This window comes from Fonsecaea multimorphosa (genome assembly GCF_000836435.1).
Source record: "Fonsecaea multimorphosa CBS 102226 unplaced genomic scaffold supercont1.12, whole genome shotgun sequence".
NCBI lineage: Eukaryota > Fungi > Ascomycota > Eurotiomycetes > Chaetothyriales > Herpotrichiellaceae > Fonsecaea > Fonsecaea multimorphosa.
Genome location: NW_015971646.1, coordinates 883,324 through 906,209, shown reverse-complemented (window position 1 = coordinate 906,209; position 22,886 = coordinate 883,324). Strand labels below are relative to the sequence as shown.

General features: G+C 52.2%; 7 protein-coding genes across 7 annotated transcripts; 3 read left to right on the top strand and 4 right to left on the bottom strand.

The window, feature by feature from the left end:
- Positions 1-70: 70 nt before the first annotated feature.
- Positions 71-4,489, top strand: Z520_06691 (uncharacterized protein; the record flags this gene model as incomplete). The annotated part of the gene is made up of 1 exon (XM_016777191.1): positions 71-4,489. The coding sequence occupies one exon, from the start codon at positions 71-73 to the stop codon at positions 4,487-4,489; it is 4,419 nt and encodes a 1,472-aa protein (XP_016632036.1).
- Positions 4,490-5,067: 578 nt separating this feature from the next.
- Positions 5,068-6,079, top strand: Z520_06690 (uncharacterized protein; the record flags this gene model as incomplete). Its single annotated transcript, XM_016777190.1, has 4 exons — positions 5,068-5,140; positions 5,363-5,435; positions 5,630-5,788; positions 5,938-6,079. The coding sequence occupies 4 exons, from the start codon at positions 5,068-5,070 to the stop codon at positions 6,077-6,079; spliced, it is 447 nt and encodes a 148-aa protein (XP_016632035.1).
- Positions 6,080-6,946: 867 nt separating this feature from the next.
- On the bottom strand, positions 6,947-7,418 carry Z520_06689 (uncharacterized protein; the record flags this gene model as incomplete). The annotated part of the gene is made up of 2 exons (XM_016777189.1): positions 6,947-7,090; positions 7,269-7,418. 2 exons carry the CDS (start codon positions 7,416-7,418, stop codon positions 6,947-6,949), a joined length of 294 nt encoding a protein of 97 aa, XP_016632034.1.
- Positions 7,419-8,897: 1,479 nt separating this feature from the next.
- Z520_06688 (pyruvate carboxylase) lies at positions 8,898-12,504 on the bottom strand (the record flags this gene model as incomplete). Its single annotated transcript, XM_016777188.1, has 2 exons — positions 8,898-10,303; positions 10,356-12,504. 2 exons carry the CDS (start codon positions 12,502-12,504, stop codon positions 8,898-8,900), a joined length of 3,555 nt encoding a protein of 1,184 aa, XP_016632033.1.
- Positions 12,505-14,077: 1,573 nt separating this feature from the next.
- Z520_06687 (uncharacterized protein) lies at positions 14,078-19,394 on the bottom strand (the record flags this gene model as incomplete). The annotated part of the gene is made up of 5 exons (XM_016777187.1): positions 14,078-14,434; positions 14,486-19,084; positions 19,139-19,165; positions 19,286-19,306; positions 19,359-19,394. The coding sequence occupies 5 exons, from the start codon at positions 19,392-19,394 to the stop codon at positions 14,078-14,080; spliced, it is 5,040 nt and encodes a 1,679-aa protein (XP_016632032.1).
- Positions 19,395-20,353: 959 nt separating this feature from the next.
- Positions 20,354-21,046, top strand: Z520_06686 (uncharacterized protein; the record flags this gene model as incomplete). The annotated part of the gene is made up of 1 exon (XM_016777186.1): positions 20,354-21,046. The coding sequence occupies one exon, from the start codon at positions 20,354-20,356 to the stop codon at positions 21,044-21,046; it is 693 nt and encodes a 230-aa protein (XP_016632031.1).
- Positions 21,047-21,180: 134 nt separating this feature from the next.
- On the bottom strand, positions 21,181-22,722 carry Z520_06685 (uncharacterized protein; the record flags this gene model as incomplete). Its single annotated transcript, XM_016777185.1, has 1 exon — positions 21,181-22,722. The coding sequence occupies one exon, from the start codon at positions 22,720-22,722 to the stop codon at positions 21,181-21,183; it is 1,542 nt and encodes a 513-aa protein (XP_016632030.1).
- Between the last annotated feature and the right edge of the window lie 164 nt (positions 22,723-22,886).

Sequence of the window (22,886 nt, the reverse complement as noted above, 5' to 3'; positions counted from 1 at the left end):
CACGTTCTTTGTTTTGTCAACACCAGTAACCTCGCTTGTCTGTGCAGTCTGATGTTGGCTCGTAGCCATCATGTCCATTCCTGATGTTCTTCCCTTGAGTCCACCCTCCACATCTTCACGCCGCAAAGTGTTTTTCCCAAACGCATCAGCCAATCCTACAAGAACCCCAGATTTGCCTTCGTCGTTCCCAGGTTCATCGAACACTGCAACTCGAAAACGCGTGGGGTTTTCTGTTGGTACACACTCTCGACAGCCTTCCTCCGCAAGTCAACCGTCTTCCAGTACTACAAGACCATTACCCTCTTCTTCAGGCTCTCAGTCAGCTCTGAAGTCCATCCTCAAACCCTGTCTCGTCGACGAGCACACTGCCCAAGCTGTGGATGGAGCACAAGATGCGAAACGCACAATGGGGGAATTGATGGAGAGCATAGTGCAACAACTGTCCCGTGACGACAGATCGGTCTCTGTCGATGCATATCAGACACTTTCTTCAGTCATCCGGGAATATGATGACATACCCGAGGAGGATGTGCTGAAGGCCAAGTTAACCATCATTATGAGATACATCAAACGCGACCTGCAAAAACAACCCAATCCCGACGAGCCACCCATTGCTGATACGAATCTGGTGACTCAAGCCTTGAAAGTGCTTGTCATTTTTGTATGGAATCGCGACTACTCCTCTTTGTTGACGGACGAGTATCGTATTTTCGTCCTCGATCGGTCCATCCAGGTCATCTCCGAACACGCAGCGCCCAAAGGTGTAATCATTCACTATCTTCACCTTTTGGCAACCCAAAATTTCCGTCCAGTTCTCGTCAACAACAACCGGGTCACACGACTGCTTGAGGCGCTGAAGGCTCTAACCGAGCACGTAAAAGGGAATGGCGTGGTTTCGGAGAGGCTATTGGTCTACCAGAAGCTCCTCGACCAAGCAAGGCCTACGATGAAAGCCAGGGCCAACCTATGGGTTGAGGAGCTGTTGACAGGCATGACCAATTCACTGAAAGACGTCAGGACAAAGGCGATCGCCACAGGGCTCAAAGCGTGCTCGATATTTTCCTCATCTTCTTCCATTTCAGCCACTCTCAAGACTGTCCTCGGCGAAGAGCTCACGCCGGGTAAGACGTTTAGCTCCGCCATGTGTCGCAGGCTTGAAAAGATGATCACAGTCAAAGAAGAAGGAATTCAAGTTCCACAGATATGGACCATCATACTCATGCTCAGCAATGGTGTTGAGGACCGAGACCCCAACGGCCCTTGGCCCCGTTTTGACAAGTGGCCACAGTTTATGGATTGGTTGAAAGTGATCCAGACATGCTTCAACTGCAGTGACTCTGCCATCAAACAACAAGCCTACATGGCCTGGGATCGTTTCATTCACATCATCCAACCTCATCAAACATCCGACACTTTGATGGCATTACTTGCAAAGCCCCTCACCGCCCAAATGGAACGTCAGTCTATCGAACAGACAAGCAAAGGCACCCGTCCAACCGCTGTTTCCAGTTATTGCACCTTACTCTATTATGCCTTCAGACCAGCAGCTACACACAAACAATACACCAGAGTCTGGAACGAATATATTGTTAAGGTTATGAAGAGCTCATTCTTTGAGAAAAGCAGTGCGAATGCCGACATTGCAAGCCGCATTTTCACGGCACTGTTCTGGAACTCTAAAAAGAGCACGAAAGTCTGGAACGAGAAACGAGCTCTTGAGAATACACGAGTCGAGCCAGAGGAACTTCCCACGATTGACTGCAAGTGGATTCGGGCAAAGTCCAAAGCGATTCTTGACATGTTTCAAGTATTGATGCGATACAGCTCCTGGGGCGCTTCGGGTCAATCTGACAGAGCATTCATTGCCGTTGCCTGGTCACACTTTCTCAAAGCCTTGCGAGAGGCCAGCAGCAAAGAAATCAAACCTTCCCCTGAAACAGTCGATGCCATGACCAACGTGGCCAACTACTTAGGATCCCTTTTCCTTTTCAAAGATTGTTCAGAACTCGCGAGTGCTGTTCAAGCAGATGATATACTTGGACTCAGCATCGCCCAAGTGCGACACTTGACGCTTGCTGCCGTCACTGAACTCGGGAACGATTTGATCAAAATTGGACTTGAGACCAACTGCGACATCAAGACAATACTTGTCATTTTTGATACATTGGACTCAGTCATGCTAGAATTGAAGAATGAAGAGGATTGCCGCCCTTGTGCGCCACCTGAGGAGCCGAAAAGCGAAACACGGTCATTGTCTTCTCAATGCCAGGAACTTCTCGGTTTCCTGAACGCCCGACTCCTTCGATGTTTCAGGCCAGAACAATCCGCCGGTAACATGTGGTCGATAATGTTGGAGATCAGGCAGCTGGAGGGAAGTCTCGAGGGCATCCCTCGAGAATACGTCGTCTGCCTGACGAGACTGCTTCTGCCGACTCTTTCCGTCTTGCTGCAGCACCAGAAGGCCGAGAATGAGACTTCTCCAGACGGATGCTATTCGAAAATCATCGTGTCCTCTCTGCACATCATTTCCAGATATCCCTTCGGGACCATTGAGGATTTTGATGACGTTTTTGCTGCTCTATTCGAAAGTTCCCAGCTTTCTGTGCGGGACGAGGCTGTCACAATGTGGAACATGCGGTTTGGCCATCTACATTCAGTCACTATGGGCCCTCGTCTCTCTGAAGCCTTGCTTAAGTTGCGGAATGCCGGAATCGACGTCCATATCCCATGTGATCTCATGCCGCCTGGACAATTGATCTCACACGAAGCAACACGGCCCTCTGCAGCCGAGGAAGCAACCACTCCCATCTCCAACCGTCCATCATCAAGTCCCGCCAAGGACGTACGTGGTGCTGGGCTTTCTCCAGAACTAGGGAGTCAGTACTACAACGCTGGTGCAGCCAGACGACCTGACCCAGTTTTCTCGAGTCCCGAAAAACGAAGTTTACGACCCAGGGCTCGACATGACGATTCTCAGGTTCAATTTGTGCCGATTGGTTCGTCGCCAGCATGTGAACGTGATTCGGACTCGCAGTGCCTGACAGCACATCAAGTAGAAGTTCGGGATAGACAACGTTCCGAACCTGCCGTTGTGTTTCCTGATCTTCGATCTAGTCCAAGGCCACATAGCAGAGCCCCCAGTGTGAGTAGCTGTGGGATTGCGCGTAAGGCGGCTGCTTTACCACAACAACCCTCAACACCTACTTTGCCGACAGGTCATGATCAACAAGAACTTGAAATACCAGCATCTCCAACTCCTCGAGCACGACACGTTGCACATCAAATAGCGGATATCGATGTACCTTCGTCACCCCCGTCAATTCCAGGTAATCGCGATAGAGGGGAAGTTACCTCTTCTCCACCACAACCAATTGCCGAGGACGGACAGGTTAGGATTGACCTTGCCATTGCGCCGCCGCAGGCCGCGTATCAGCAGATTGCGGTCAAGGCGAGTGACCTTCCACCAGCAGAGGTTGCAACGGGACACGTTTCGCCGGTGGTTAAACAGAAGCCCATGAATACAGAGAGGGATGTCCACATGCAAGATCAAAGCGCTGACGACGCGATGAGGCTTCATTCTTCAACCGCAAAAGCGCCGGCAGAGACCGCATGTGCAGAGGATGACGGTGCAGGCTCAAGCCCGATGGCAACACCTAGAAGTGACAGCGACGAGATCGACATGCTGAGCGCCTCCCAATTATCCCACGATCTTGACCAACATCTCAGCCAGGTAGTCGAGGATGAGGCGTTGCCAACGCCAGTGAAAACCAGTGGCATATCTTTTGAGGAGGAAGGACACAACAACCAACCAAAACCTCAGGCACGACGAGGCCGCAAGCGCAAGTCTAACAGCCTGAGGTTCACCTCGACCAAGCGAAGAAAGTCGCAATCTACTTCACAGACGTCCTCTCAATCGATCGCAATGAACAGCTTCTTGGATAACACGACGGCAGAAATACAGGACTGTATCGAGATTGCTCCCTCGAGGGCCGTTCAAGCGATTGCAGCAGAGGAACTGGCACATCCGACCCAAGCAGCGGGCATTGAGACAACGAGTGCCCCAAAGCGTCGGAGGGGCCGACAACGGCGGAGGCAAGACAATGCTAGTCCAGCTGCACACTCGCCAATTGATCATAATGACACGATCGAGGTTATCGTGCCTGGACCTTTGCGCTCAAGGGAAGGGGCCGCACGAGAAAGTGTGGGATTGGAAACAGCATTGAGCATTGATGGAGATGCTGCAGCAGAGGATCACCAGCTGAATTCAGGTGCTGATGAGGGAGCAGTGTCAACTGGGGTGTTGGCAGACTCTCATGAGAGCGCTGAAGGAGGTGGTCGCCCCAGCATCAGTGCTATGTTACAAGGTGTCCTGGATCGGCTGAAGTCAACTGCGCCTGGAGACGTAGACTTACGGGCTTTGGATGATCTCTGCTTTCAAATTCGTTTCCAGGCTCAAGTGATTGCTCAAGGACAAGGTGCTCAGCAGTGAGGAAGGAGAAGGTTCGCAAAATAAAAGATGCCATATCGACATCGTGGAGAGGTACCTATGATCAGGATACAAGATAGTGATATTGTATGGAGGGGTAAGGAACGGAGTATTGATATTGGGTTGGACATGATGACGAGCTCTCGTATGCAATGCAAAATGGCTTATCCTGTGCTCTCTGTACATTTAACTACAGTTGCTGGTTCCCCTTTGGATCTTGGATGAGGCCTCGGCGGCTGAACGTTTTTCCTCGTGAGGCCGTGCACGTGACATAATTGCGGAGATTCTGCTAAAGGCCGGGCTCCTTGTCCATCCCCCATTGATTATTATGCAGCGAAACTCCCTGTTCATCCCAAAACTACCCCGAAGCCCGAGATCGCAGCTCATCGCAGCACCTCTGACTCAACCTCTTCCTCCTCTCCCATCCCCATATCCGCCCCGAACCTCGTCGGCCGCCTCCTTTGTCCTTGCGCCAGTCGTTCTCTTGCGGTGTGTTGTGTGTTTGTGTTTCGTTGCTGGATTCGAAGAGGAAGCGATAGAACAGGGGAAAAGTAAAAGAGAGAGAGAAGAGTGCCGCAGCCATGGCCGCGACAATTAAAGCCATCAATGCGCGGATTCGCTCCAACAAGGTCCTCGATTATTTCTGCTCCACACGTACGTTTCGTCCCGGCATGGCCCTTTTGAAAGCACACACCCCGTTCTCTGCGAGGACTATGCTGTTCGCGCTACCGGCGTGACAATGCTGGCCTGGCGTTGGGGAGGGGAAACGAGTGTGTTGAGACACGCAAAAAGAAAGAGGGATGCAAGAGGAAGCTGTCGCACCACACAATCATATGAAGTCTAGCTTACACGGTACTGACTGAGGTTTGCCGACAGATTTCTGGGGCCCAGCTTCGAATTTCGGTATCCCCATCGCCGCCGTGTTGGATACACAGAAGGACCCTGAGATGTACGTTCTTACACCTGTTCCTTCCATCTACATCTTCCCTTGGCATCTGCATGTACATTGGACTTGGGAGATACTGTTCTTGTCTACCCCCTTTCCGTTGTGTCATGACTACCCTCACCACTTTGGCCCCCGTCCAGGAACCACCAGAGATCAGTGAGGAGAAGAAAAACTAATGCTTGTCCTTTGACCACCAGCATCTCGGGACAATTCACAGCCGCGCTCACGGTATACTCGGGGACGTTCATGCGATATGCCCTCGCCGTGACGCCCAAGAACTACTTGCTGTTCGCGTGCCACTTTGTCAACTTCAACGCACAGCTCACGCAGGGGTACCGGTGGTATGATTACTGGTAGTAAGTTGCATCCCCCCCCTCTCCCATATATCTATCTAGTCACGAATATATACGCGACGGGGTGTCTGTTCTCCTCAGCACACCGTGCCTGAGATATCCAGTCCCGCAAAAAGTTTGTTGATCCCTATAAACTGACCCACACGTGTTAGTGGCTCCGGCAAAGAACGCTGGGAAAAGATCCGCGCCGAAAAGGCCAAGGCGGAACTCGAGGGCACGGTCGACTCGATCGCCAGCCAGACAAAGGACAAGGTTCAGGGCGCTGTGGAGGAGGTGAAGAAGACGGTCTCGTGATTTTGAGTACCTGCAGAAAATGGATGCGGACCTCGAGAGTAGAGCAGTCTGAACGGGGAGTGGGAGTTGGAGTGGGAAGAAGAGGATCTTGCCTACCTACTAAATGCTCGGTTGCCGGTTGGTACGCAAGGCCTGAGGTCCGTGTATTTGGGACAACAGGAACGACCACCTACCTATAAGGGACTTTTGCTCCCTCCAGTGGTTGTCTTGGGAAGTTTGGTACAGATACATAGGAACAAAGCCCGGAGCTGTCTTTTCGTAAAGATATGGCAGCCCTGGCTTGGCTTCGATTCGATCAGGATGGGACACGTACAAAAGAATTAGTCTCGTTTTTCCCTTGTCAATCGTTTCGCTCCGTTTTGAGGCACCAGGGAAGTTCCTTTTTCGTCTGATGTAGGCATTGCATGGCACGTATAGCCCCTTCCCCCCGGACTGAATTAAGCGTCTCTGTGTGTGAACATGGATTGGATTGGCAACGGTTAGCTAGGTAGTTACATATACTGAAAAGGGGGGCGCATATAGAAATTGCTTCGTGCTCGAGATCCCAGTATTTGTTTGTTTGGTGTTTTTTGTTCGTTTTTTTCTTCTCTTTTTAAACATGAGCCTATGCTTCCTGCACCCAGAAAGGCCACCAAGACACAATCCCCATCAATTCAATTCAATTCGATTCAATTCGGTAGGTGGTGTATGCTCGCTTCGAGGTTCGTCAAGCGTTCTGCGCCATACCTGACACACGCGCCACACACACACACACACACACACACACACACACACATATGCGTGCAACTCTCAATCTCAGGGTCCTCTCTCTCGCCAACCCATCGACACATCTATCTCCCCAAACAGCTCCTAGGGTGGGTTTCTCTTTTAAGACCCCTTGGTGAAGTTCTGCCACATGCCGCCCAGAATGCCCGGCTGGCCGGGCTTCTGGTCGCTCCAGTTGGCCTTGCGGTCGTCCTGGCTGTTGCGCTTCTGGCCCGTGAGGCCGGCAAACTTGTCCGACCCGGAGGACTGTTGGACCGCAAAAGGAGGACGACAGTTGTCAGTGAAATATTCAGTCAAACTTAAAGGACGGACAGATCTTTCAGGGACAATAGAATATCATGGCATGTCGACGGGAAAGGTCCTCATAGGGAGGAAAGAAGGGTGTGTGTTGATTGAGGCAATGGCAATGGCAATGGCAACTCACCCGTCTTCGCCCTGCGGCTGCAGCGCTGGCTGCGGTGCTCGTGGCGTCCATGTTCGCCTTGGCCTCCTCCTTGGGCGGGCTGCCAGAGGCCGAGCCCTGAGAGGACTGGCTGTTGCTGCGCGGCTTGTAGTTGTATTGCTTGAAGAACATGTTTCCCCAGTTGTGTCGATCGCTGGTTCAAAGGCTGAAAGTGGGTCCCGATGTAAAAGTACCCTGTACAGGAATGCTTCGAAGTGGAGTTGAGGAGATGCGGCAGATGGTATAGAACAGGTTCACTCGAGGACTTGAAGACAGTGTTGAGGCAAGAGATCCAGGTACTTGGTACTTATATCCAATGTTCGCTGCACAAACGGATGGCCTCCCAAGGGGGTGAGCGCAGATCGATCGCCGCGTCGATATGGTGACGTAGATGACCGCCGCGTGAGGATGGATCAATGAGATGTGAGCTCCAAAAAGCGGAAACTATGCTCTGTTCAGCTGTCGTATGTACCTAGCTCGCTAGATATGCAGACGGGGTCGCTTTGGTGGGCCCAAACGCTCTTGTGGATTGCGGGTGCCTTATCGAGACGTGAGGATGGTCGAGACTTGGGAGGAATCTTTGACCTGGCGGCTTTGGCAGAGAAATTGCAAACTGAGATTGTTGCCAACAGGGCGACGGAGGAGGGGTGTGGAGGACCGTTTATGTACAAACTGCTGGTCCAGAGCTCTGCGTGATCTTGACATCTGATTCATCTTTACCCCTCGTCTACGAGAGGGAGTCCAATAGCAGAAGCCCTCTCTCGGCCGACCGAACCATCCTGAGCACATGGATGGGAGGGCAGAAGAGACGAATGGGCGACCCTGGCGCAACTCGCGTGCCACGTTCCCGGCTTTGGCGTCGACAGAGAGACGGACAGGAGCTCCTAAGAGGGTAAATAGAAGGAGGGATATCAGGCCGACTCGAGTCCCAGCCCGAAAGCCAGAGCAGCCATCCTGGTGCTGGACACTCACAGAAAGTGACAGCTCTAGCATGGCTTCTTACCCAAAGAGCCACTAAGAAGACAACGAGCCCTTTACTTGCAGAACGATGTCTCCCAATTGAAGCAATGGAATTGGAATCCGGGCCCTTGATGGTGGGCTCTACCCCGCGTCAATGATGCAGACGAGTGGATTCGACAGGGACATGGTCAGCAGCCGTGTTGACCCGGGAGCCTAGTGAGGCCCGTGGTGCCGCTTGAGGTCATGGTACAAACCTATGGGGACGAAGCTACAAAGACTCAAGAGAAAGGGATCAACCACCACTATGCATGGATGGCAGCCGAGACGGAGACAGCGGAACGCATCTGGTTGGTGGTGCAGGCATCTTCACATGCCTCCCAACCCTTCATGTGTGTGAGAGACAGTGAGGGAGAGAGAGACACTCGCTCCTCGGGCCATCAGCACCTTGTATACCTCATGTGATTTCATAGGCAACTAGGAAACAACAATAGGGTCCATTTCAGCCTTGCCTTAGCGATAACGAGGGATACCGTCCAGTCTGGCCCTCCCTCCTCCCATGCCGTCCCAATACTGACTTCCCAAGCCCACGTTGGCAGTCACCTCCCCATTGTCAAACAGTCTGTGCAATTTAGCTCCCTGTCCGCAATCCTTTCACGCCTTTGCAATCTTGCAAATCAAATCGGATCCAGCAACAGAGTCCCCTTCCTTGACCAGGATTTCCCCAACCTTGCCAGAATGTGGAGCGCTGATGACCATTTCCATCTTCATGGCGCTCAGCACCGCGATCGGGTCGCCCTTCTTGATCTCGTGTCCTTCTTTGGCTCGAACCTCCACTACCACACCGGCCATGGGAGCGCCCACTTGACTGCTGTCGCCCGGATCCGCCTTAGGTCGGCTCGTGTTCTCCACCGCAGCCTTGTTGTCGTCGATAGTCACTTGCCGAACTTCTCCATTGACCTCGTAGAACACTTCACGTTGACCTGTAGCTTCCGACAATGGTCCCACAGCCAGCAACTTCATGATCAGAACCTTGCCCTTTTCAAGCTCCACGTGGAACTCTTCGCCAATCTCTGGCTTGTTCAGGAAGTATTTCGTCGGGAGCACGGACAAGTCGCCATATTTGTCCACAAATTTACGATAGTCCTCAAACACCTTGGGGTACATCACATAACTTGCGATATCGGTTTCGGCGGTCGTGTTGAATCTCTCCTTGAGTTCCTTCCTGACCTTGGCAAAATCGATGGGGTCAAGGTACAGACCCGGTCTCTTATCCATCTTTCGTCGGCCACGGAGTACGTCGCTTCGCAGTGGTTCGGGAAACCCGCCGTATGGCTGACCCATGAATCCCTCGAAGAACTCCAACACAGATTCCGGGAAATCCAACTCCTTGGCTTTGGCTTTGACGCCCTCATAGTCCAGCTTGTTGGACACCATGAATTGCGCCAGGTCACCCACCACCTTGGAGGTGGGAGTAACTTTGACAATGTCTCCGAGGAGGTCATTCGCCTGCTCATAAGCCTTCTTCGTCTCCAGCCATTGTGCGCCCAGGCCGAGCTGGGAGGCTTGGAAAATCAGGTTCGTCAGTTGTCCTCCGGGTATCTCATGTTCATACACTTCGGGGTCGGGCCCAGTCAAGCCAGCTTCGAAAGGTGAGTAGAGCAATCGGAGCTGCGACCAATATTGGTCCAGTGCTCGCACGTTGTGGCCATTTAGACCCGGGTCGTAGTCTGTGCCCTCAAGAGACGCAAGAAGCGCTCCAACGCTGGGTTGAGACGTCATACCTGACATTGAATCTGATGCCGTATCGACGCCGTCAGCGCCAGCTTCTGCGCAAGCAACGTACGTTGCAACCCCAGTGCCGGCCGAATCATGGGTGTGGACGTGGATCGGAAGGTCAGGGTACTTCTTGCGAATCGTACCCACAAGAAGACGAGCAGCCTTGGGCTTCAGAACACCAGCCATGTCTTTGATTCCGAGAATATGGGTTCCAATCTTGACAATCTTCTCCACCAAGTCCATGTAATATTGAAGATTATATTTTTTCTTGGGGTTGAGCACTATCAAGCGGATTAGTATCAAATCGCAATGGGGAAGACTGAAGACTCGTACTGTCACCTGAGTAGCAGATCGCGGCTTCCACAACACCGCCAGCTTCCTGAACAGCCCTCATGCCCACCTCCAGTTGGTCAATGTCGTTAAGGGCATCAAATACTCTGAAGATATCCATGCCGTTCTTCTTGGCCTGCTTGCAGAAATGATAAATGGCGTTGTCCGGGAGTGACTTGTAAGCAACACCGTTGGCTCCACGGAGCAACATCTGGAAGGGGATGTTGGGAACCAGTTTTCTCATTTTGCGGAGTCGATCCCATGGGTCCTCATACAAGAATCGCATGGCAACATCAAATGTGGCTCCACCCCAGCACTCCAACGCCCAGGCGTTGTTGAGAGCATAGCTGGTATGTTTGGCGATGTTGCACAGGTCAACGGTGCGAACTCGGGTGGCCAACAGAGACTGGTGGGCGTCACGCCAGGTAGTGTCCATCAGAAGACATCCCTTGTTCGCTCGAACTGCCTTGGCGAATGCGGCAGGCCCTTCTTTGTCGATGATGGACTTCCAGCCTTTCGTGCACGGCTCTTCCACGTTGATCTCATTGCCATGCTCGTCAAGTAAAGTGGGCATAATGATGTCGCCCTTGAATTTCGACTCTCCAATCTGACCTTTGATGCTGCTTCCATTGACCGCAAGATCACCGAGATACTGCAGGAGCTTCTGAGCCCGATTCTGGCTGCCAATCAGTTTGAACAGCTCTGGAGTGTCGTCAATGAAGGTGGTCCAGCACGTGCCTTCGACGAAGGTTGGGTGAGTCAAAAGGGAGGCCAAGAAGGGGATGTTGGTCTTCACCCCACGGATACGGAACTCAACCAGTGCTCGTAGCATTTTTCGGCGAACAATCTCGTAGGTGGAACCGTGGCAAGTGCATTTGACCAACATGGAATCGTAGTGAGGAGTGATGATAGCACCAGCAAATCCATTACCACCGTCGAGACGAACGCCGTTGCCTCCTGCCGATCGATAGACCTCGATTTTGCCAGTATCTGGAGAGAATCCATGGGAAGGATCTTCCGTGGTGATACGGCACTGAATGGCGAACCCGCGCGTTGAGATACGGTCTTGTGTCAAGCCCAACTGCTCGAGAGAGGCACCAGCAGCGATTTGGATCTGAGCGGCGACGATATCAATGCCCGTGATCTCTTCGGTGATGGTGTGTTCGACTTGGATTCTGGGATTGATCTCGATGAAGTAATATCTGTTTTGCTGATCTACCAAGAACTCTGCAGTGCCTGCGTTGCGATAGTTGACGGATTGAGCCAGTTTGACCGCATCGTTGAGAATGGCGTCCCGCACCTCGGACGGAAGATCTTTGGCGGGAGCTAGCTCAACGACCTTTTGGTGCCGTCTTTGAACGCTGCAGTCTCGCTCGTACAAATGAACAACATTCCCGTGGTTGTCGCCGAGCAATTGCACTTCAATATGCTTGGGCTTGTCCAAAAAGCGTTCAACGAAAACTGTACCGTTGCCGAAGGCTGATTTGGCCTCAGAGGTAGCTCGCTCAAACGAATCTTTGAGGCTTTCTTGGTCTCTGACGACTCTCATGCCACGACCACCTCCACCGAAAGCAGCTTTGATGATGATTGGAAAGCCGTATTGGTCGGTGAATGCTTTGACTTCTTCGTACTTGGCGACGGGGCCTTCGGTTCCAGGAACGCATGGTACGTCGCACTTCATGGCCAGTCTTCGGGCCGAGACTTTGTCACCAAGAGCTTCGATGACTTGGTAAGAAGGACCGACAAAGATAATGCCGGCCTCCTCGACCTTTCGAGCAAACTCGGAGTTCTCGGACAAGAAACCATAGCCTGGGTGAATCATCTGAACGCCGTGGGCCAGAGCGATCTTGATGATCTCCTCCCCAGCCAGGTAGGCACCAACGGGAGTGTACTGTCCTCGCTTGCCTATCATGTATGCTTCGTCCGCCTTTTGTCTGTGCATGCCCAGTCTGTCCTCATAGCTGTAGACAGCCACGGTCTGGAGGGAGAGTTCGTGCGCAGTTCGGAAGATTCTGATGGGGATCTCGCCTCGATTGGCCACCAGGATCTTCTTGAGCTGCATAATGGACGAGTTGGCCCTCAGCCGCTGGTGGACTGAGTGCTCAAGATGGTGGGATTGACCATCTTCGTGGTCTGCGTCGGTGCTCGCCATGGTGGAGGCTGGAGGGTAAGCCTAGCTGCTGGCAAGGGCAGCTGCTGGCAGTAAAGCTCCTTGGAGCTCGAAAGGAACAACAATAAGGGTGTAAGATGGGACTGTGGACGAAGGAATGAGGAAGGGGGGTGATCAAATAAGAGTCAAGGAGGGAAGCTGGGGTAGGTAGCTCCAAGGAGCTCTAGGAGGGACGTTTTTTTGTTGAATGATGTAGCGTGGCGCCGGATGACGGGAGAAAAACAATAGCTGTCACGTCGATGCCCAGGTGGGAAAGATATGGTACCTAAGATTCGACCAGTGGATGTGGATGAGGATCGAGGACCTCTGGACTGGCAGCACCAGCGGAGATGGTGGTGGGTAGATAAGCCGTGGGAGGGATTGGTGGGATGGTTGGAATATTGGCAGTGGGGGAAATGCGAGCAAGAGCAACGGCAGCAGCAAGCAGAAGCTTCTTCTTCCTTTTTTTCTTCTTCTTCTTGTCGGCGCCTGCTGGCTTTAGCTGGATATTTTACTTGTTATTAAAGCTCAGGCGGGGCAGCTGGAAGGGGAGCTTCACGCCTCCCCGAAGAGCCTCGGATTCACTGGGTGATGGAGGGGGCGGGGAGGGAAGCCACGGTGTAGTTTCGGGTCCCAAGACAACCGAAGCTGGCCGATACGGGCACCGGGGAGCCCTGGGCGGTTTCTACTGCCCACCCACTGCCCGTAGACTCCTAGGCTAGTTGACCTTGCCAGGGGCCCGGGCCCGTTTCTTCACCAGATCCCAGGCTGGTTTGTTGACTTCCAGGTTGGTGTGTGAATGTTTACCAGATCGTGTGGGGACGTCCTGCCTTGCCGTCATCCCCTTCTGAACAGGCAAGACTTCCGATTTTCACACTTCATCTACGGACATCTCTCCTCGACCATCCAGCACTGACAAACCATCACCGTTCTCAGTCTTAGTCTTCAGTCAGTCTTAAGCCTTGTATCTTCACCCAGCACCCCTTAAAAGGCGAGACGTCACCGCATCACGTCACAAATGCCTCGAGATGAAGCAATGCAGATAAGGCTTTGCTCAACAGCCCACTCGAGCCTTGCTCTCCCCACATTGCGGGAGATAAAGTCGAGGGAAAGTGTGCAGGAATGGGGTTGAGTTAGTCATGGCTGCTCGCTTATCTTCTCCCCGTGATCAAACAAAGAATCCCATTCATTTTTGCCTCCCCCCAGGAACAAGCTCTGTTAACAGGAACTCATGACCGCTTTCCGATTTCCGGAGAATAGGAATGGACGTCCCGAGCGACACTCTACTTCACTAGCTACATCATACAACATAGAGACCCATAGCCTCGGGAAAGATGGGACAGTACCTTTCTCCCGCAAGCTCCTGCATTATTTTTAATCCTTTCTTTTTCTCTCCTCCAGGAATGCTCCCCGTACTAAAACTCCACACAGACTCTAGTCGAGTCCCGGTTTCTCCCTGACCTCGGATGGCCTTTGCACTCGCCCCAATCCCTGTCCCCCTTCATCGCGCCCACCTCACCCGGGCGTTCCCGGGTCTTTGTAACCTTCTGCAGTTCCAACTCATAAGGCTGCGTCGCTAGAATGCCCGAGGGAACCCGGTTGGCTGCGGCGTGATGCCATTAGTGTGGCCGTACCCCGTGGGTTGAGGTGCAACGGCTGCAGGCCCTTGCGTCAGCATGAGACGGCTCCCGATGATCGGTGTATTGTCGTCGGTCTTCTGCTGACTGGCTTCACGGGACTTGCGTTCTTCATTATCCTTACGCAATTGCTCAATTGTCGCGGCTTGCTGGCTCATGTAGCTAATCATGAATGGCATGGTGAAATCGTTGAGTCCATGCCGCCACGAGATCTCCATCACTGTGTGGAGTGGAATCAGATCGTAGCAGGCATACAGCATGCCCACGTAACACTCGCGGCTGCCAATGTCGACAAACTAGAATAAGGTCAGTAAATGCGCTCTGATCCGCAAGGTGGTTCTACTCACATATCTCAGAAGGTCTTCGACAACCTCGGGCTTGCCAGAAATCGCCGCTGTCTCAATCGCGTCGCGGAACAGCTTGTCTTGTTTGGACAGTGCAATTGATTTCTCCCATCGCTTGTTCTTGCGGTAGATTTGCGCCGCAATTTGTCGGAAGAACACCAAGTCGTGCTTCTCGAGGCGCTGGGCAAGCTCCACCGCGTCATAATTGTCGTAATTCTCCACCGAGTCTTTCAACGTCTTATAATCCTCTTCTTCGATGAGCAAATCATGGATGGCGTTGTTGACGACGCGCTTGTTCTGGCCTTGCACATTGAGCAAGAAGGGTTTGATGATGGGGATGTTATCCGACTTCTCAAACATGCGCACCACTCGGTTGACGTCGATGCGTGGCGTTAGGGCTTGCAACAAGTCGGTCAACAAGAGCGGTTGCTCCTGCAGGTAGTGGTTCAGCGCGCGGTAGTAGATCTCCAGGTTGGCCACTTTAACGATGATGTCCTTGAAGGAGTGGTGCTCCCAGGCATCAGCAGCGCGCTCCATCATGGCTAATGCGGCGTTGTCCCACTCATCATAATGGCAGTACAAGAAGATCAGCTCGGGCCAGAGATGAGCCTCTTCGCAGGCTCGAATCATCTTGGGAATATTGATGCGAGACCAGAAGAGCTTGAGATGTTCCATCACGCGATCAGGATGATACTTTGAGAGCGCGATGCCCAGCTCAGTGAACATGCCCATGTGTGCACGTTCCAGGCCAAGGCCGGCCTCCAACAAGGAAATGAGTTCCTCGAAGTAACCTTCGCGCTCATACTGCTTGACGAGATCTTGCAATTCTTCAGCGTGAACAATGAGGTTGAGGCCACAGATCTGGGCCAGGCGGAATTCCTTCTTCGCGACGCATGCCTCGTTCACTTGCTTCCACACCTTAACACTGTTTGCGCGTCGAGCACAGTCAACGGCGTTTTGGTATTCGCCCAAGTGTACAAGAGTGGTGGCGAGTTTTGCCCAGTTGGAGACACTGGTGAAGAAGATCTTGGCAGCTTGGTGGTAGCCCTCCTCATAAGCCTTGTCTCCAGATGCTTCCACATCAGCCACATTGGCAGAGCGCAAAAAGTCTTCGAGTTCCGGCAGTTGATCAAGTCGAGCATAGCAAAAGGCGAGGGCGGTATCAATGGCTGGTTCACGCATAGTCTTCCTGGCCATTTTCAGGAACTTGACAAGATCCTCGTCCTTGCCGGCATGAGTAGCGGTCTCAATGACCTCGTTGTAGTTGCTAGGATCTTGAGCTTTGATATACGACTCGATGGCATCGCTAACCCGCAAGCCGTCCAGTTCGGCCTTGGCAACCTTGCTCCAGACCTCAGGCAGATCCACCTTCTCAGCATATTCTTGGGCACGATCGATGCTAACGATGTGATCGACAAGGACATTGGCAGCAGAGATGTGGTCGTTGGTCTTGACGTAGATCTCTAGAGCTTCTTCGTAGAGACCCTGTTGGATACACATATTCGCAATTTCTTCAGTGTTGAATTCATTCAGGCGCTGAATGTAGTCCATAAGGCGACCCTTGTCCGCCTTTGCAGCTGTGAGCATAAGCAAGTTCTGGAGACTGCTGTTCTCGCTGAAAGGAGATGGCTCGAGGATGATCTTTTCGAGCAATTCAATGAGTTCGCCCGGCAGATCGGCGTCCAAGAAGGCTTTGACTGCAACAGATACCTTGTCGGGTTCTGAGCTCTCGGGAACCGCGGTCGCGATTACCTGGTCAATGAGAGATCTCCGGTGAGTGTTGTTTTGACCTAGAACAAAAGCCCATATCTCGGGGTCAGCGCGCTCTAGAAGATATCGCGCTTGAGCTCGGAACATCGAGTTCTCATTGGTGATGTTGATGAGCTCAATATCATTCTGGCCCTTGCGATACGCGATATACGCCAAGTTGGGATCCCGCTTCTCACAGTATTTACCTACTGTGAGAGTGTCGTACAGGTCATTTTCCTTGAGGAATTTCTCGGGATTGTTGTTGCTGTCAATGTAAATTTTGGCCAGGGCGTTGTAGAGCGCCGGTTGCTGAATCCCTGCTGCCAATGTGGATTCAAGGAACGGTAGCAAAATTTTCAGACGATTCTGAGTCTCGACTTCGCTCACTAACTCGTCGATGGGGACAGCTGAAGGGTCGACCGAAGCCAACAAGTTCTTGATGACTGATTCTTCACAATCAAGAGCAAGCAACGCTCCAACAACTGCCGGGGTCCGTGCCGGATTGACTCGTTGAACATACACTTCGATGGACTTGTATTGCTGATTCCGGTAAAGGTAGTTGACCAGATCCTTGACGAAGTTGAAACGATCGCAGACAATGATCAATGGAAGCTGCTCAGCCAACCGAGCTTCGATGAGGAAGTTCTTGACACGTTCGGGGTTATAATGATTGTTCTCACGGCAGATTCTCTCGACTTCCTGGAATTGGTTCATAGTAACTGCGGCCTCGAGGTACTTGTAAACCACTTCTCCGTCATCACTGAGATTGACAATGCTGCCGAGGTAATAGTAGAGACCTTCAGCGGTACGGTGCTTCTCGAAAAGTGCAATCAAGCGGCTCGATCCCAGAAGGTCAGAGAACTTGGTAGCAATTTGGATCACGGCCGCCAAGTTTTGTCGAATGTTGACCTTGAGCATCTCATCCATGCAGTCCAGCGACTGTTCGACAGACATGCGGCCAAAGTACTGTTGAAGCCATTCAGGATTGAGCTTATCAGTCTGGACGATGATTCGCTTGATAGAGGCTGGATCATCTGTGTTCTCGAGGGCACGTTGCAACAGACCAGCCTGTTCGCAAAGTCGGGCAATTCTAGGTTTGTCATAGTAAGAGAACATTTCGTTCCCAAGAATAGCATCTGCGACTTGCGGTGCGTTGAGAAGGTTCATTTCCAGGAGGCGAGTCTGCAGGTGACCTTGTTCGGGACGATTCTCCTTTAGAGCGTCGAGCAGGAACGCAGTTGCTTGCTGAACCATATTCTGAGACATGAAAATATCAACAACTCTGTCAATATCAACGAGTGGACCACCCTCGTTATTGGCGAGCTGGGTAGCGAACTCTGCACCTTTCTCAGGGTTTGCGCGAACTATGTGTTGCAGCAAGCTGGTGAAATCAGGTTGATATCCGACCTCACGCGCGTAAGGAAGAATCTCCTCAAATCGGCCGGTTTCAGCCAACGCTGCAACAACCTTTGGGGGAACATTCGATTCCCGATAGATCCTGAGAGCAAGCTCAAGGTCGTGCAGTCGGACAATATCACCAAGCTCTTCCGAGGACTCTAATTTGCCCTCACTCATCCACTTGTCGAGCAGGTTCTTACGATTCTGTGCAAGAACCGGCTTTATCAGTTCTACGCTCTCGTATTTGTTGAGCTTGCCTTTGTCGAGTAGTTTGCCAAAGTACTGGAGGATGACAGAAAGCTGCCCAGCTTGTTGAGGTGCACTTTTGAATCGATTGATCGTCTCTGGCGTCCTCAAGAACCCGCGTGGAGAGTTCGCCGCAACTTCGGCAGCTTCTGAGTAGTTGCCCTGGGCAAAGAGAGTTTCGAACTGCTGTTGGTAGAGGTTGTCGGCACCCGGCAAGCCCGCCCTCGCAGCTAACTTCACGGCAAGGGTTGCATTGGCGGGGTTTTGGAGCAGATATGGGATGATGGTGTTCTCATCAACGCTGACCGAGAGAACCTGACCTTTTCGATTGATCCCAACGATGCCGGCGGATTCAGAGTCGGGCGTCGTGATGAAGATTGTCTCGCTGGAAATACGATTCATGAAGATGCACGTGGCTGTTTCGAGATCGTAAAGGTGGATGAAGCCGTACTTGGTGATCATGTATATGATGCTGTACTTCTTGGAGATTTGCATCGCGACAGGGAAGTCGTTGACAGCCTCGTCGGGGAAGTAGACGTCGACTGCCTTCTTGACCCACCGCGCGTTGTTCTCGTTGTGATCGATCTCCACAACATGGAGCTTGCCTTGGCCAGCGGCATTTCGGACCGCGAACGTGAAAAGTTTGTATGGAGCAGGATTGCCCTCCGCATGGAAGGTGCCGAAGGCAGCAGCATGACCCTCGATGGGTTGCGAGATCCCACGATTACGCGAATACAGCTGCATTGTCCCGGCCACTCGTCCCTCCTTTTGAGAAATGCCAACTATCACCATCCATTGCTCATCATCGTTGACGCGATAGTTGATGATCTGGCATCCACTCAGGTTGGCGTTTCGCTCGAACATCTTCACTGGAGCAGACTGGGTAGGGTCGAACACGTCCCAATGGTAGACGGAGGTGTCAGTAACCAATCCCAGACTTCTTTCGCTGTACCACTTCCAGAAAACAACGTCCTCATTCATGATTGTAGATTTCAGCTTGGACTTGGCCGCGAGGTCGAAGACTTGAATCGTTCTTCCCTGCGCCTTGAGGGCCAGGATCTCGCGGTTGAAGTGCATGATGGCGCTGTCAGCGCTGATAGCGCGTTTGATGACTTCATTGTTGTTCTTGAGGTTTACAATTATGACTTGAGGTTTGTCCTGCTCATTAAGTTTTTGCCGTACGCAGACAAAGTGATCGGATTCTAGTGTCTGGCAAGACGTGTCAGCGCCGGCTTGCATGGAAAGAGCCGGACAATTACTCACACAAGTATTGAAGGATATTGAGGCTGGCTGGAAGTGAGAGAATGTGTCAGTAGATATTCTGCATGTAAGGTAGGATAATTGATCAGGTCGCGCATATGCCGGCACTCAGGTCGAACTGCGCCTGCGATCCAGGGAGCGTGCCCTTACCGCGATGTCGAGATTCGTCAACTATGAGAAGTCAGCCAGGAATTAGCACAAGCTGAGAGTGCCATCAACGGACCTGAACCAGTTCAGTGAACCGAATGGGAAGCGCCATGACTGCGACCGGCCTCCTTGCGGCCTCATGCACTTTGGGAAAAAGTAATTGATCGCTCACTGGAGGGTGGACGAGATGACTGCAAAATCCACGGACTCAAAGGAGTGTAGAAAGAAGGAGAGAGTGCGGCAACAGGAACAAGACCGCGAGAAATGTGGCGTGGGGAGTATAAGAAGGGAATTGAAAGGCAATTGATTCAATTGTTGATGAGCTCCTGGAAAGTAGAGACACCTTTTGAGAAAGTGAGCGGATCTTCTGGAGTCGCAAGCCAGAAGCAGGAATGTCCAAGCCACCAGTTGATTCGCCCAACGGGAGGGTGCCTGCCGGGCATGCAACTGGCTTGCAACCTTTGGGGCGCCCTTGTCACGTGGCAACGCCTATTGTCGCTGAGCTTGTTACTACCTACCTAAGGTACCTAGGAACCAACTGGCAGCTTGCTGCACATGGCGCATGCCCACCTGCCACACATGCCCATCTAAACCACCTTCGTCATTGATACCCTGCTCGCCTGCAAGCCAGGTATTCTCCGATGAATGATTTTCCTTGAGCTCTGACCTTCTGTTCATTACTGCGTCAATTTCTGCTCCAGATCGTCCTTTTATCTACCACGCTCGTTCCAAGGAATGATCGCGCGTAAACTGGGTACTTCCTTGACCAGGCATCCATTGTCGCTGCTTGGTTTTCGATATTCAATACCCTTCATACGCTGCTATTCCGCAGCACCACCACCACCAACATCCGCAGACAAACCCATCTCAACACCAAGTCCTGTCAGCAAACATCGACCAGGAGGACAGGGCGACAAACTACGATTCTTCCCCTTTCTCATTTTATTCCTCGCTAGCAGCGGTTCCTACGCTCTGTTGGTCAAAAAGCGAACAGAATCTCAGACGCACGTCCCCAGCGAGTCTCGCCGAAAAGCCCACACCGAGCGGTAGTGACAGAAAAGTAGCTTCCTAATGGCGACGCCTGCTATAGATCCTACCTCCGGGACTTCTGCTCTTACCCAGCCAGAAGCGCCACTCGCCTCAGCGAACCTCTCCCCAGCATTCGATCCACAAAAGGTCACTGTCGTGTATGTACTGGGAGGTCCTGGAGCCGGCAAAGGTACACAGTCCGCCAATCTAGTCCGAGATTACGGTTTTATACATCTCTCCGCGGGCGACTTGTTGAGAGAAGAGCAGAACAACGAGGGTAGTGAATATGGCCAATTGATCAAAGACTATATCAAAGAGGGCCTCATCGTCCCAATGGAGGTCACGGTCAAGCTACTGGAAAATGCCATGCGCTCAAAACTTGGGAGCGATGGGACTGGGAAATTCTTGATTGATGGGTTCCCCAGAAAGATGGACCAAGCCATTTTCTTCGAAGAGTCGGTCTGTCCCTCGAAGTGCACGTTGTTTCTCGACTGCCCCGAAGAGGTCATGAGAGAACGATTATTGAACAGAGGAAAGACGAGCGGCCGGGCGGACGACAATGAGGAAAGCATAGTCAAGAGATTCCGGACCTTTCTCGAGACGAGTCTGCCGGTAGTGGACATGTTCGAAAAAGAGGGCAGAGTCGTTAAAGTTTCCTCAGTTGGGAAGGTCACGGATGTCTACGACAGGGTGGTGAAAGGTCTAGGACAGATGGGAATCCATCCTTCGAAATGAATCAACTCCTCACTTTTCAGCCTGCATTGAGCTGATCGACATAGGTCGTCCTCACGGTGTGATCGAGAATACCCTGACTTGGACCTAAGTTTACCTTGCAACAATTGGCTTGATTTTTCAGACCAATTCACTTATCAATCTTCATCACTACTACTCTCACTCTGCTCGCTCTCTCCTTGCCCATCGAATCCCCGGAATTCCCCATCTTCCTCTCCAAATTCATCCTCATCGTCGATGTGCTCTGGAGGCAACATGACGAAGGCAGTCAGGCAGGTGATCCTGTTGCTGGTCTCATACGCCCCGATTATTCTCCCAGCCTGGACCGGTTTCTTGTTCTTCAGAGCGGCGAATACCTCAGACAGCGACAGGAGTATAACACGGATGGTCCCGTCACTGCTCGCTGTCACAATGGCCATGTCTTTTTGGCCATGGGCATTAGGGGGAAGGAAGAGGAGCTCAAAATCCTTGATGCGCGTCGTGAGTCCTGCAGTTTTCCCGCCGACTGTTGCGACAAGAGCGGCGTCCGGAATGGATGCCGGGGCAGTCTGGTCATTGTTGTTTGTTCCATTCGACAACGGACGCGGTGAGATTGCTTCTGTATCATAAAAGAGTATCCGGCCATCTTCGGTCGAAAGAGCGAGAAGTGTAGTGTGCGCCGCTCCGCCTGATTGCGACGGTATTCCTTGATAGCAAATCTGATGTAGCTTGGTGAGAGGCTCTGGCACAGCCCTGCATTTGGGTTTCGAGTCTTCCCCAAAGACCACCCCTCCACGTTCGAATGCAACAGCAAATTCACTGCCGTTAGGATTCCACCGTATCCGCCTGCCCTCGCCACTGCTGTACTTGCCCTCACGCACACTTTGCAGAATCTCGCGGCCGAAATTGAGAACCCCGGCTTTCTTTCCAGTCACAAGGTTCCACAGCCTCATGCATCTCTCGCCTCGGCCGACGCTCAACATGAGCTTCATGCTAGGGTGCACGGAGAAGTCATTGATCCCCGCCGGCGTGGCGCCTGGCGGTGCAGTGTCTCCGCTGGGTTGACCTTGGGCCTTGGGTCGTGGTGCCTTTATTGTGGATACCACTGTCAAGTCTTTTAGACGGGTAACGGCGATGGTGTTGTCTTCTGACCCGGAGAGCAATTTTGACCGCGTGGGGAAATGCAAGGCCGTGATGTGCGAGGAATGGTGCAGGAGAGTGCCGAGCTCTCTGTTCTTGGGGTTTTCTGAGATGGTGTTCTTGCCCAGAGAGGGCATAGGCGGAAGTCTCTCATTGTCGGCGACTGGCGAGGCAGCAAGGCTGAAGACGTTGACCTTTTCATCTGAGCCGCCGGTGGCCAGATACACGCCCTGGGTTTCAGAGGAACCGGGTTCCGGCAAGGGTGATAGTGCTAGACATTTGATCGCGGATGCATGTGCATTGAATAGGAAAGTGTCCGCAAATTGTACGGACGGAGGAGTTACTGGTGACGACAGGTTCGAGATGGATGCGGTAATGCCATGCAGAACTCGCTCATATGAACCTACAACGATTTGAATGACAGGTGAAGTGGTCTTGACATCCACATGGCCGTTGGTTTTGGTGACCTTGGCTGCAGTGTCCTGGTCACCTGTAGAATTGATTGTTCCATTCAAAGTGCTGGCGGTACCGTTGCCGTTTTCTCGTTTTCTTTTGACCATTGGAGAGACTTGGTGTGAAATGATGCGCAATTTTGTAAATTTGGAGAAGTTGAGGCTGTAGAAGACGGCAGTGGCTTGAGCAACACTGCAGGAGAACGCAATACTAGTCTTGGTATCTTAGGACTGGGAATGACAAAAAGATATCCACGGGAAGATGATACGAT